Source organism: Mesoplodon mirus (genome assembly GCF_964341445.2).
Source record: "Mesoplodon mirus genome assembly, chromosome: 8".
Classification (NCBI taxonomy): Eukaryota; Metazoa; Chordata; class Mammalia; order Artiodactyla; family Ziphiidae; genus Mesoplodon; species Mesoplodon mirus.
In genome coordinates, this window is record NC_138984.1 from 19,981,312 (window position 1) to 19,994,761 (window position 13,450).

At 57.7% G+C, this 13,450-nt stretch overlaps 1 protein-coding gene across 8 annotated transcripts in view; it reads left to right on the forward strand.

Annotated features, from left to right (window-relative positions):
* TNS1 (tensin 1) overlaps positions 1-13,450 on the forward strand; it is a 231,703-nt gene that overhangs the window by 19,470 nt on the left and 198,783 nt on the right. For 2 of the 8 annotated variants that reach the window (XM_082630697.1, XM_082630698.1), the window contains exon 1: positions 12,642-12,800. The exons of 4 other annotated variants lie outside the window; for them this stretch is intronic. In XM_082630697.1, the coding sequence (XP_082486823.1) occupies positions 12,768-12,800 (33 nt within the window). In that variant the 5' untranslated portion in view covers positions 12,642-12,767. Of the gene's footprint in view, positions 1-11,650; positions 11,733-12,640; positions 12,801-13,450 lie in introns of those variants that run through there. 2 more of the 8 variants (XM_082630700.1, XM_082630695.1) reach the window with 2 other exon arrangements.

The window sequence follows — 13,450 nt, forward strand, 5'->3', positions numbered from 1 at the left end:
AGATATCAAGAGGAACTTCCTGCCTGTGAGGGGTCAGAGACCCAGGTTAGTAGTGGTAAAGGGGAGAAAGAGAACTTATGGGTTCACCTCCTCAGGATATCTGTGAGGGGAAACATCTCCTCTCCTCTCCCACCTCTGCAGCATTGTGCTGTGGAAGAGCAAAGAGCCAGGAATGGAGGGCTTTGATCCATTCTGGTTCTGCCACTTTTTGGTTGTGTGACTCCTGGCAAGTCCGCTTGCCTCTCTGGGAACTCAGTGTCCTCATGTGTCAATCGTGTGCTGTCATGGTGGGGGGGGGGCAGGGGAAGGCACGGGGTCTCTTTCAAGTTTAACTGGAACCGGTACTGGATGTTTAGGAGCAGAATAAGGAGGTGGCCCCTCATCAGGGGTGGGTGGAGTAGGGGTGCGTAAAGATCCCACTGTCCTGGTGCAGTAGCAGTAAGAATCTGGAAAATGACACTCCTCAGTGGCCGCAGTCCAGGGCTGGGGCAGGGACTCTGGATTTAGAAGCAGGAATGGCCTGCCTTTCTTCTTTCTTGTATTCATGCAGTCAACCTACCAATTTACCAAGTAACTCATGTTTATCAACTCTGTGCCCTGCACCATGCTGAGTGCTGAGTGCTGGGTGCTGGGAGCTGGGTGCTGGGACTGCAACCATAAATGACCGCCAAGATCCTCTGGGAGCCTACAATCTGGGGGTGAGGGGGTGAAACAGTGAGGAAGTGAGCAAATCTATCAATAAATGCTGTGTGCTGGGCTTCCCTGGTGGCGCAGTGGTTGAGAATCCGCCTGCCGATGCAGGGGACGCGGGTTCGTGCCCCGGTCTGGGAAGATCCCACATGCCGCGGAGCGGCTGGGCCCGTGAGCCATGGCCGCTGAGCCTGTGCGTCCGGAGCCTGCGCTCCGCAACGGGAGGGGCCACAACAGTGAGAGGCCCACGTACCACAAAAAAAAAAAAAAAAAAAAAAAAAAATAAATGCTGTGTGCTCTGAAGACATGAACTTGCTGGTGTCACACAGACTGGGAGCTGGCATGATGGAAGGACTTTAGTGGGGTGATCCGAGAAGGTGACGTTGGAGTCCATATGAGATGGGACCCCCAGCTCTGGAGGGACCCCAGTTCTGTTGCTGTGTGGGAGTCCTGGACCTTGAATGTGGTTGGGTAGTTTAACCATGAGTGGGGCTGGTGAAATCCATCCCTGGTGGCAGTGTTGAGGCTCTGGGGATGCCAGTCTTTGAGGTGAGACCCAAGTAGGAGCCCCCTGGGGGCCGCGGGAGGAATTGCTGTGGTTGGGAGGGTGGTGAAATCAACTGTAGCTGTGAGCAAGCACGTGGGGGGCTGGGCCTGCCGGAGCTGTCCCCATCTGATGGAGGAGGAAGGCTGGGGGCCTCCAGGGAGTGGCCTCTGTGCATCTCTCTTGGTGTGAAAGCAAGACCCGGAGCCTCCGATCAGATGCCCAAGCCATTCTTCCTTCACAGGAGCCGCCTTTGTCTCGCCACAGACAAAACCAGCCGGGGGCACTGTGGCCCTGGGGACATGGGACAGAGGAGAATCTGTGCTTACCCTGTCCCCAGGGAGCTGGTGGCTGTGACCTGCTCTCTTGTTTCCCTGACACCTTCTCTGGATGCCTCTGGGAAGTTTCCCGTTCTTCTCCCGCTTCTCAGGGGTGGTGGGGAGCAGGGGGGACAGGGGGTGGGGGCGGAGCAGCCCCCTTTCTGTGAATGTGGCCTCCATCCTACCTGGCTCTAGACTCTGGAATCTCCTCCCTGGCCTGGACTCAGAATCCGGGTCTCTGGGCTGTGTGAGCAAGAGTGGGGTGTGGAGAAGAAATTCCTTCTCCTTCCAGCCGTGGCCAGGCCCACATCTAGCCCTGCTTAGCAGTCTGGACTCTAGCTGAGGAGGAAGAGAGAGGAAGGGCCGGGGTCCCAGGGGTGACAGGGAGACAGGCCGGGGGGTCTGCGGGAGGCTGGACCGGCCAGGGGAGACAAAGCGTCCCCAGAGGATTGGTTAACCCTCCGAGGATGGCGGCCAGCTTTTCACAAGCTCCACTGGGGAGGCCGAGGTGAGGAGCTGGGGGTCTGTTGTCAGGTACCCAAACGGGGGCTGCAGAGAGGTTGGGGTCTGACTTGAGGCTCCTGTGACAGAGCAGACCCTGCCCAGACTCATCCCTATCCGTGGTCCCCTATGTCTGAACATCTGCGTCTGATCTATTCTGTGAAATCCTGCATCTCTGACCCTGACGCTTGGGGGCCTGGAAGGAGAGATGGGGGATGGGATGCATGCAAGAACCTACCAGATGCAGTTTCTGGTGCTTTGAGGAGAAAGAGACTGAAATTGAAAGACGAACTTCTGAGATTGGGCCCCCTCCCCACCTTCACAAAAGTTGAAAGAGGAAGCATGGGGATCCTTGCTAAAGCTTTCCAGGAGGTTCTGGGGATCCTGTAGCTGCTCTCTTCAGGGTTCTGATCTCCTCTGGTGATGAAAACAGAACAGAGGACGTGTGACTTCCCATGAGGCACCAAACTCCTGAGGACACATTTCCACGTCCTGCCTTGGGGGCAGGATTTCGTTCAGGAGCCGCAACGCTGGGCGTGAAGCTCTGTGGAGGTGTGGTGGGACCAGGGGCTGGGAGGAGGTAGCTGGGGAGAAGCCCAGGCAGTGCTGGGCCTGGCTTCCTATCTCTGTCAGCCACGGGCTCTTCCCTTCCTCTCTGGAGGGTCACTGGCTTAAGGACACCTCCTGCTGGCCGGTAGATGAAATGAAGGCCCTTGGCCCTTCTGAGCCCTTTTTATCAGGATCTCCTTGTAGGGAAGGGCTGAACCTAGAAATCACTTCCTTCTCTTTCTTCCCATCTGCTCTTCCTTCCTTCTGTTTGATGAGTGCCTTTCATGTTCTCGGTGCTGAGGAGTCTTAAGAATCCTCTTAAAGAAAATCATCTTGTCCTTCTCTCTTAGTCTAGGCAGGGCCACACTTCAGCCTACCTGAGGAACTTCCTTCTGTTTGAAAAATTCAACCAGTGATTCCTTTTTTTTTTTTTTTTTTTTTGGCAGTACGCGGGCTTCTCACTGTTGTGGCCTCTCCCGTGTGGAGCACAGGCTCCGGACGCGCAAGCTCAGCGGCCATGGCTCACGGGCCCAGCCGCTCCGCAGCATGTGGGATCTTCTCGGACCGGGGCATGAACCCATGTTCCCTGCATCGGCAGGCGGACTCTCAACCACTGCGCCACCAGAGAAGCCCTAGTGATTCCTTTTGATTAAACTTTGTTCCACATGCTGTGGATTAAGCCCAGTTTCCTCACATCTCACGACGCAGCCATTTCCTCTGGCGCCAGGGTGGGGAGGGCTGTGAAGATCGCAGGCCCCCCAAAGAGGAGGAAGGGCCCCTCTGCAGGCCTGGCACGGACGGACTTCAGCAGTGCCAGGCACTTCACTGTAGGTCATGGGCAAGAGCAAAGGCAGGGCCTGCTAGGGAGGGGCTCGCGTATTACGTCTCCGCCTACTTCCGTGACGCCCCCTCCCGCTTTCATCCAGAGCCTTCGTGGTGGTGTGTGTGGGAAGACAGTGAGGGACCCTTTGCTTGGGCACTGTTGAGGGCTGAGGGCCCCAGTGTCTGTCTTTCCTCGTCTCTCTAGCTGGTGCTAGAGAGCTGGCTAGAGCTGGTGCGTACCAGCAGGGCCCCCTTCCCCCCTCCCTCACTGTGTTCCTGTCAACCTCCCCCAAAGCGCTGCACCTCACTGCCTTGTCTCATGGTGGGGAGATGAACTGGGGAGTGGGGAGGGCCTGAGAAGTCCCATGGGGTGGGGGGAGCTTGGAGGCAGGAGTAAGCTCGCTGAGAAACTCTGCATGTCGGGAAGGAGACCTTGCCTGGAGCCCCTGCAATGCTGTCTGTGTGTCCCCATCCTTCCCTGAGGAAGAAGGACAGCATTGTCTCCCTGAGGACAGAGAGACAGCATTGCCAGGAAAAACAGCCCCGGTACAGTGCCCAGGGAAGCCCGGGCCCGGGAGTGCAGGCAGCGGTCGGAGGCGGCGCGCGGGGGTTGGGAGCGCCCTGGCTGGGCTCCAGTGGTCTGTTGCTGTGGAGGAGGCCCTGGCAGGGTCCTGCTCGCAGCCGCAGCTCTCCCGCCCTTTTTCTTTCTGGGCTTGGCTGGCTGGCTCCCCTCCCAGTTTCTCTGCAGGGACAGAACCAGGGGCAGAGCTCACAGCCGCCTCTTTCCACCTCCCCGAAGTCTGTCTGTGGGTCTCCCTCTGTGTTTGTCTCTCTGCGTCTTCTCTCCCTCTCTCCAGAGTCCAGCACCTCCTCTCACCTCTCTCTTCCTCCTGCTCCCTGGTTCCAGGGTCACAGTATGGTGACCCCCAAACAATTCTCCTGAGAGGCCTCCAACCCCTGTTCACATCCTCTGAGCACAGCAGAGGCAGAGAAGGGTCCCTGTTCTCCAGTGGCGGCCACGGGCCAGGATGTGATGGGACGTGGCACACCCTGAACCCCGAGCGGGAGGTTCAGCCATAGCTGTGGGGGGCCCAGCCCGCTCTCATCAATCTGAGTTGGTTCAGCCTCTTAGGCAGGGGCCCTTGCAGCTTGTGGGGGGCGTTTGGATGCTCAGAGCTCCCTCCTGTAGTTGGCTGGAGAGAGATCCAGGCAGAGGAGTCGAGGTGTGGCCAGGGTCAGAGGTTGGTGAGTTGGGACAGCCCGTCCAGGTTGTGTTCGGTGTCCTGACGTGCATGCCAGGCCCAGGGATGTTTCTGCTTCAGTCATGGAAGCCGGAGGTCTCCGTTTAAGTTAATCACATTATGCTCTGGGGAGCAATGTGGAAATTAGAGTGAGGTCTGGAGGGAATCCGCACACACAGACGCACACACGCGCACACTCACACACTCACTGCAGCTTGGAGCACAATGCTGCCGCCACCGCCACTGCGCCTTCCCGCAGGTGGTCGCCTGGCGCCTGGCACCGCCTCTGCTCTGCCCCTCAGCCTCTCCTGCGAGCCTCTCCCCGAGCCGCCTCCGAAGTTGCCGGGGTGCCTGCGCCCGCCCCCGCCCCCCCTCCCCAACAGCCCGCCTGGGAGACCGGCAGGCAGAGGCTGTCACAACGAGGGGAGGAAAGAGGCAGCAGCTGGAGGAAGTCCCCGAGGGTGGAAGCGCCCTGTAGCGCCCGCGTCTCCCTCCGGGGCTTCCGGGGGGGATGGAGCCACGTCGGGGCCGCGCCTCGGGGGCCCTGTCGAGCTCCTCCCGCTAGAGGGGCCGGGACACTCGGGCTGCTCCTGCGGGGCTGAGCATCCGGGAGACCACGGGGCGGGTCTGTCGCCTTCCTCCTCACCACCTCCCCAGAGCAGCCGGTCCTGCTTCCGACCCTTGCGCCCGGGGCGCTCACGTCGGGGTTAAACATGACTCAGATGAGCTGGTGCTTCTCCTGCGTGATTCGATGGAGCAAGTACCTCTTCTCCTGCTTCCTGCCCCTGCGCTTCTGCCTCCGCAGACAGGTAAACTCACCTGGCATATGCCCCACCCGTCCCCGACAGGCACTCTCCTCCCTCGGTCACCTAGGCGTCAGGTTTATCACCCTCTCGCCGCCCTCAGGGACACCCACCTTGACCGCTGTCAGCGTGGCTTTCATGAGAGTTTAGGGACTCCTGGGGGAGCCCCCACTCATGCATGGATCCACAAGGGGGAGTGGCTGCCTCACCGCCAGGGCACAGCATCTTGGAAGTCTGAAGGATAACACTGGAGTCTGTGCGAGGGCGTTGGAGAGCTGGGCACAGAGGAGTATTTCTGGGGGCTTTCAGCGTCCCTCTCACGTTTCTGTGGGAAGGGAGGGCAAGTTCCTGGAAATGTCTCTTTTTCCCCCGGATGGGTTCAGAGGATTCAGAGTTAAGGCTGAGATGTAACAGAGTGAGATGGAAATGAAGCTGGTGGACGTCAGGAGGGATTTCCTATCTATTCAGGAGGATGGGGGGACCAGGGAACCGGACATGGAAAGGACGGGGGCTGGGGCAGTAGCTGGCTTAGTGAGGGAGGAGGGGTCTGGTGGGACCCCCAGTGCTGTGAATGGGCGTGTCATGGTTGAGCATCTTTCTCCCAGAGAAGATCCTTGACAGTGCCTTCAGGGTGTGTGTGCTTGTGTGTGTGGAGGGGGGAGGTTAGGGAGAGAGAGGAGGTGGGTCATAGCTGGCCAGCAGAGTAGGGAACTGGTAAAACTGCAGGTAACCTTAAATCCTCCCCTGGAGGCACAGAGAGAATTCCAAGAGCATGACCTCGAGCCCCCAGAAGACTCCAGTGAGGGGAAGGATTTCTGGGACTGCGGGGTCTGGCTTTCTGATCCATTCTCCATTCCGTAGGGAAGCCAGAGGGGCCCCTGTCACATGGGGGAAAGGGGCTCAGTGGCACCCAGGCTGAGTGCCAGCTGTAGAGCTTGTTTGCCTGGCTTTGAATTCTGGCTCTACCATCTGCCAGCTGTGGACCTTCGGCAAGTCACTTACGCTGCCGGTACCTGTTTTCAGACATGTAGAATGGGGATTATAAAAATACCTATATTACTGGGTTATTGTGAGGATTAAATGCAGTAGGACATTTGAAGTGGTTACCAAGTGCTTTCTCTGTTTTAGGTACTCAATAAAAATTAGGAATCTTTTCTTTATTCTTGTTGTGACTTTCCATGGGGCTCTCCCTCCTTGTAGACCTTCAGGCAGGCCAGAGATGGGGTATGTGGGAATAGAGGGATTTCTCCCAGTATCCATTTGTCCCATCACATGGATAGGAAGGATTTTTCCACTCCATAAGAAGCTTGACTGTTCAGCGCCTCCTCCCAGGTGCTGCCTCTGGGACTCAGTTTCCCTCACTGCCACTCTGCAGTGGGGAAAAAGTGCCAGCAGACGCCCGCTCCAGTCACCCAAGGTGTACTTTGAAATCTTCTAGCAAAATGCATTGTCTCCAGTGATTGGCTGAGAGGCAGGCGCTGCGGCTGTGGACCACAGGGCCAGAGCCCCATCGGCGTTCTTGTGGGCTCTGAGTTCAGATGCTGCGGAGTCCAGGTTTTCAGATTTGGGAAAAGGCAGCCTGCAGCGGGAATGGCCAGCCGAGACCAGGTCAGTCGGACCCCAGTCCACTTGGCGATTCCCGCTTCTCATTTGCAGAGGTTGAGGATGACATAACTCCTCCTGGGCTAGGATTTGAGCTGGGGGCTGGGGGTGAGGGGCTGGGGGATCAGCTGCAGCTGCCTCCCTCCAGCCTTTGAGGGCCTGAGTCAGGCAGGAAATTAGAGCTGGGGAAGATATCAAGATCACCGAGTTGAGCTCTGGGAAGGATTTTATTAAAAATTGTTACGATTGGGCCCGGACACTGTCCCCATCCAGGGTGCTGATGGAGGGGAGGTAGGAGAAGGGGGTGTGAGTGATGTTCCCTCCTGGGTCAGCTGGAAACTGAGGCCCATACAGGGCCTGGTTGGAAGCTCACTTTCCATCTTAGGGAGCATTCCGATTTCTGAAGTGCAAGGGGGAGATCTCCATCTTATACCGGAGGGGTAGTGGGCATAGGGGCAAGGGTCTGGACCTCCCCTGGCCCATAGGGTACCTTGGTGGGCATGAGGATGAATGTGTCTTGGGCCAGGCTTGGTGAGTAGAGCATGGACGAGTCTTCAGGCCCCACTCACCCCTTGGCTACACCCTTGTTCAATGAACATCCTGCCCAGTGGTACATGGAGGCTCTGCTAGGGCTCCAAGCCCCGCAGAACTCAAAGGCTGAGTGTGTATGGGGGTGGGAGCAGGGAGAGGCAGCATGGCTTATCTGAACAGAAGCCCTGTGGCCAGACCCTGTCTTCACCCAGATCTCAGGCCCCAGGGCTTGCTAGGACTGTGGTTTTTCTCTTCTGGTTGGCTCTTCTAGAGCCACTAGGGAGCCAGTTGGTCTCATTCTGACCCAGGTGGCAGTGCTGTCCTCGGCTTCCCTCTATGTGTCCCCCTTCCCCCTACCCCCTCTTCCCCGCCCCAAGCCAGACCTGGGCCTGGGCAGTTGACGTTCTTCTCGGAGCTGCAGCCCTTGAATGAGGAGTGGGGAGAACAGCTAACACATCACCTCAACGTGGGACCGTGAGCCCTAGTCTCTGGGTGATGGTATTGCTAGAGGAGCAGCAGGAAAATGTTTGATCCCCACGAGATGTGGAATCAGACACCCCAGATTCCGTTCTCACACATACTACCTGTGTGGCGCTGAGCAAGTTGCCGAACCTCTTTGCACCTCAGTTTCCACATCTGTAAAATGAGAGCTGGTAGGAGGCTTAAGTACGATACCACAGTTAAGTGTCTGGTTAGTTAGTATTGATCTTTCCGCGGGCAGGGGCCAGAGGGACAGAGCCCGAAGGAGCCACGCCATTGCGAGGGCTTTGTTGTCAGATTCCTGTGTCCCGTGCTGTTGGGATCTGCATTTGGACGTTGATGGGGAATCCCAGCGCCAGCTCTGCACCTGCCTATTTGGTAGGAGGCCCCTGCGACTGGCTGCGATGAAGGCTGTGGTGTGTGCAGCCCCCGTGTGAAGGCAGAGGGTTGCAAGGTTGGCAGGAGAAAGGTGACAACATGACTCTGGCCCTACAGTGACTGGACAGCGGGGTGCTTGCGAAAAATCTGGGGCCCGGGAGCCGCAGCTCTGTGACCTCAGGCTGGTCCCAACCCCTCCCTCCACTGCAGCATTGTCATCTCTTAGATGAGGGGGCTGATTAGGTGAGAGGTGCCCCAAAGCCCAAACCCTCCTGGCAGACTTGTTTAATTTAATCCGGCAGAATGATTAAAAAAAAAGAAAAAGCCGACGTGTAAAATTTTGCATTTTTCATATTTTATATAAAAGATTTTATAAGATAATATAGATTTGGGGCTTCTCTTGACAGATCAAAATATTTGACAGTGTGGGGCTCACGTTGCTGACACCACAGCAGCTGTCACCGAGGAGTGGGATCCCCTTTAGCCGGGCCTGCCCTCTCCAGGTCCCCAGAGACTCCTTGCCCGCTACCTTCATTTAACTTCTGTCAGGCCCCTGAAGGATCTGACTGTGACCCCTGGAAAGGCTCCAGGTCTTTCCAGCTCTGATGTTCGGTGACCTTCAGATTCTGTGACCAGTGGTGACAGAGGAAAGACTTGATGCCATGTTAGGAGATGGGCTGACAGCAGGAAGAACTTTGTAATGGACAAGTGTGGAAGGATAAGAAGAATGGATTGGAGAGAGCTGGGGCCTTGGCCTGGGAAATCTGTGGCCTCACAGGAGGTGGAGCTGGAAGGGAACTTTGAGACCATCAGCTTGGTCATTTCGCAGGTGCGGAAACTGAGGCTGAGAGAGGGGAGTGCCAGGCTCACGCTTACGAGGCCTGTTAGTTGCGTTCCTGCCCTCACTCACTTTTCCCTCAGCTCGGCCCACCTCCGGGCCCAGCGCCAGCCCCAGAGCCTGCAGTCCTGGCTGTTTCTTCGACTGGCTGCTGAGCCAAGGGCTGGAGGGCACTGGGCAGCGAGCAGGAAGGCTCTGCGTGCAGAGGGGAGAGTGGAGTTAAATGCCAGAAGTGGCCAGGGCAGTGGGTGGCATGGCACAGGGTGGGGGGGCCGCTGCTGAGGCAGGTACCCAGTGTCTGCTGTGTGTGAGACCCTGGTCCAGGCATGGGGATCCCAGGATGGGTGATACCGCTTCAGCCTCTGGAGAGTCTGCATCCTGAGAGAGCTCAGAGGCCAGGGTGTGGCAGGAAGAGATGGTGCTGAAGAGAGGTGGGTATTACAGGCATTTGCAGAGGTATGCAGGCGAGGTATGCCCAACGCCCTTTCAACGCCCTTTCTGGCCCACCCTGGCCCCAGAGGAAGGTTTGGGAAGGGGTAGTAGATGGTAAAAGTAGGAAAATATGTTAGGACCCATTGATTGGTAGAGTGATTCATTGCTTCTTCAACCATGTCTGGCACCTGCTGTATGCCAGGCTCTGGGGATACAAAACACAGGACATGTCCTTGCCCAAGGAACTCTCCCTGTCTGTGTGTTGGAGTGGAGGGGACACCAGCTGTGAAGGATGAATAATGGGTAACAAGCCTGAAATAGGGTCATTACGTAGAGTTGGAGACACTTCAGGTGGCAGAGTTGAACATTCAACAGGGAAGATGGTGGATGGGTAACAGGAAGGACTTCCTGACAGTGAGAGGTTAAGATACAGGAGAGACACCCATGGTCTTGGAAAAGGGGAATTCTGGGTGCAGGGTTCCTCTGAGGGGACCCCCAGCACTAGGGTTCTCCACTCCCATTTTCAGTCCTGGCTGAAGGGACTGGAGAGGGAGCTGGCCTGGGGGCTGTAGGGCCCCCTTGGGTTGCATGGGAGACCAGACAAGTTGGTGTCGCTGTGACTTGGTCTTTGGTCTTGTTGTTTAGCATTTCTGGGAAGCAACAAGGTGATTTCTCAGAACTCCCAAGATAGCTGCCAGCAGGCACATCTTCTAGTGACGTTGGCAGCAAAGGGTGGGAGTGGGCGCCGGGATGGCAGGGCTGAGCTGGCTGAGCCCTTGAAGTTGCTGGGAGGCTGGCAGGGCTGGTGATGGTGGCTAGGGGTGGGCTCAGGGGCTCCCAGAGAGGCCCCCTGAAAACCACTCTTCCTTGACTGCCCTGGGCTTCAACCAGTGGAGAGAGGGAGGGTTGGCAGGAGCGTCCATCTGTGGACATGCCCAGCGGTGGCTGTAGGGCCAGCTACATGTGGGACACTGGTCCATTTCAGTGTTGGCTGAACTGTCAGTTGAGCCCTGGCAGGCTTGGAAGGGGATATCCAGAGGCACTGTGGTTCTGGAAAGGGATGCACGGTAGGGGCAGAATCTTTCATTGCCCCACAGCTCTGCAGAAGGACTTAGAGAGATGTGAGAAGGGCTCTGATTCCTCACCTGGTAGTCTTCATCAGAACAAAGACTCTTAACTCAGATACCCGCTCCAGGAGGGACCAGAATTAGACAGCTTGCGTTAGTGTCCTCTCCTGACTTCTCAGAACCACCGAGTCCCTTGTGCAGTGCACAACCTGCACATCCACATGTGGCAGCCTTTTCCCAGACAAAGTGTGAATGTTTCCCTCTCATTCTGGGGTTTCCTAGGTAGATGTCCTGACTGGACTGTGGGCTGGGAGCCAGTTCACCTGTCTGGGCAGGTCCTCCTGAGGGGAGAGGCTGGTTGTAGAGACTGTACCCTGGGGTGGCACCGTGTGTGGGGCTGACAGAGTGGTGAGGGAAGGCTCTTGGGTGCGTGGGGGAGAGAGGCAGGGGATATATACCCCTTTTTACATGTGGTCCGGGGCATCTACCCCATGCTGGTACGTGTGCATAGGAGCTCAAGCAAGAGGACTTTCTTGCCAAGTTACTCAATCCAAGAAAATGGTCTCAGAGTGCCTCCTCTGGGTGGGGCCCTGTCCTCGGCACTCTGTGTGTTTATGTGAGCTGGACTGTGTGTCCTGGTGTGTGTGTCTACAGAGGGGGGGTGGGGCTGAGCCCTCTTTCCCTCCCCGGAAGGCTCCAAAAAATAGAAAATAGAGCGGGGTGATTCACCAGCTCCACCCACCCTTACTTGGTCCAGCTGTGGCCAGAGCTCAAAGAGGAAAGTTTCTGGGGGGGAAGGTAGAGGGGGGAGTTGAGACAATGAGGGCCTGGGGCCGATTTTGCTGGATTCCCCTGCAGTGCGCCCTGGGAAGACATTTGGATACCCCTCTTCTTCCCTCCACCCCAGACCCCAAACTTCTGGCCCTGGGCTAAGGTGAGGGGGAGGGGAGGGAAGGGCTGGCGGGGGCGGGTGGGGGGACAGTGTAGGGGGAGACGTAGGCACGTGGAATGGTGGGAGGTGAAAACTGGGCCCAGGGAGGGGGAGCAGGGGCGGTGGAGGAGGAAGTGGGGAAATGCAAACCAAATGTTGGCCCGGGGCACAGTCAAGAAAAACAGACTCTCGCGGGAGCCTGGAGCGGGGCTCCTTTTAGGAAGGGCAGGAAGGGCTGGGACAGATGTTTGGAGAAAAGAAAGAAAGAAGGGGAAAAAAAAAGTAGGAAAAAAGTTGGAATGAAATCCCCAGCCCTGGGGGCAGGGCCGTTCTCCAGCGGCCTCAGGCCAGGCTTCTCTTCAGTAAAGCGTGGTGTGGGATCTGAGCTTGCCGAGTGGGCACCAGGGTGCCCCGGGCACTGACCTAGCTAAGTGAGTGCAAGTGACTTCGTGTTCCGAGGGCAGGAGGGCATGCTTGTGTCCTTGGCGATGGGATGGGGCTGAGGAACCCCAGCTCAAGCGGACTGTGCTGTTCCATGTCTGTCTGTCCCTCCATCAGTGGTCTGGGGGTGGAGGTCTGCAGCAAGTAGAGAAGACTCCAGGCCTGGCAGTGTCAGATCCAACCAGAAGGCAGGAGCAGCTTGATGGCTCACAGGGGTTGTGCGTCTGGGGTTGTGTGTCGGGGGTGGGGGTGGGGGGGTGGCTTCTGGGGGGGAGGGGCTGTCTCCAGTAGCTGTCCCTTTGTTCTGCCTCCTTCCCACCCCCCCGCGAAGCAGGGCTTCTGACCCCCAAAGCCACCAGTGGAGCTGGGAGGAGGGAGGAGACAGGAGGCTGGGCCTAGGGGGTGGAGTCGGGGCAGGAGGAGGAGAGGGAGGGAGGGTGAATTGGAGGCAGGCAGGGCGAGCGCTGCAGATGCTGGCGGAGCCAGAGCAGCCGCCTCGGACTCAGCGCTCCCTTCTGCCTGCTCCGAGGGGGCTGCGAGCTCGGGGGGACCCTTTGCAGTCCCCAGGCGTGGCCCCAGGGACGGGGACCCTCGAAGATGACGTGGATCTGTCTGTCCTGCATGCTCTGGGTAGGTGTGGTAGCGTTAGCTAGGAGGTCGAACCCCCCTCCCCCTTCGACCTTAGCCTTACCCTGAGAGCCTGGGGTTGGGGGAGTGTTGGTGTTGAAGGAGGGGGCCTTTATGCCTCTGACGGACAGAAGGAAAGACTGACTTGAGTCGACCCTCAGCCTGAGTCCGTCCCCATCAACGGGGCCCAGGCTCCGGTTCTGCCGGTCAGTACATCCCCCCTCCCCAGTGTCCTCTCCCCCAGTTGAGTCCAGGAGCTGTAAGTAGAAGGAAGCCATCACAAAGTTTGTTTCTTTTTGGAGCCACTCCTGTCTCCATTCCCACCCCACACCGAGGTGAAAATTCTTCACCCCTCAAGTTGCTCAGCCTAAGAGTCTGGAGGGGGGCAGTGGTAGGGGCCTGAGGAACAGGGGGCATTGACCTAGAAGATGAAACCTGGAAAAGCCAGGCTGGGGAAAAGTCCTGCTCGGGTTCCATCACTTTTACCCCAATTTCAGCTTCTACCCGCTGCCACCCCCCCCCACAGACCTCCCATCCTTACCAAGACCTCCCCCCATCCCCTCCAGTCCCAGAGGAGGAAGCCACGGCCTCCTCTTTCCCCTTCTTGGCCCCAGATTCAGGAAGGTGTGTGTCGGCGCAAGGTGCTTGAAGGG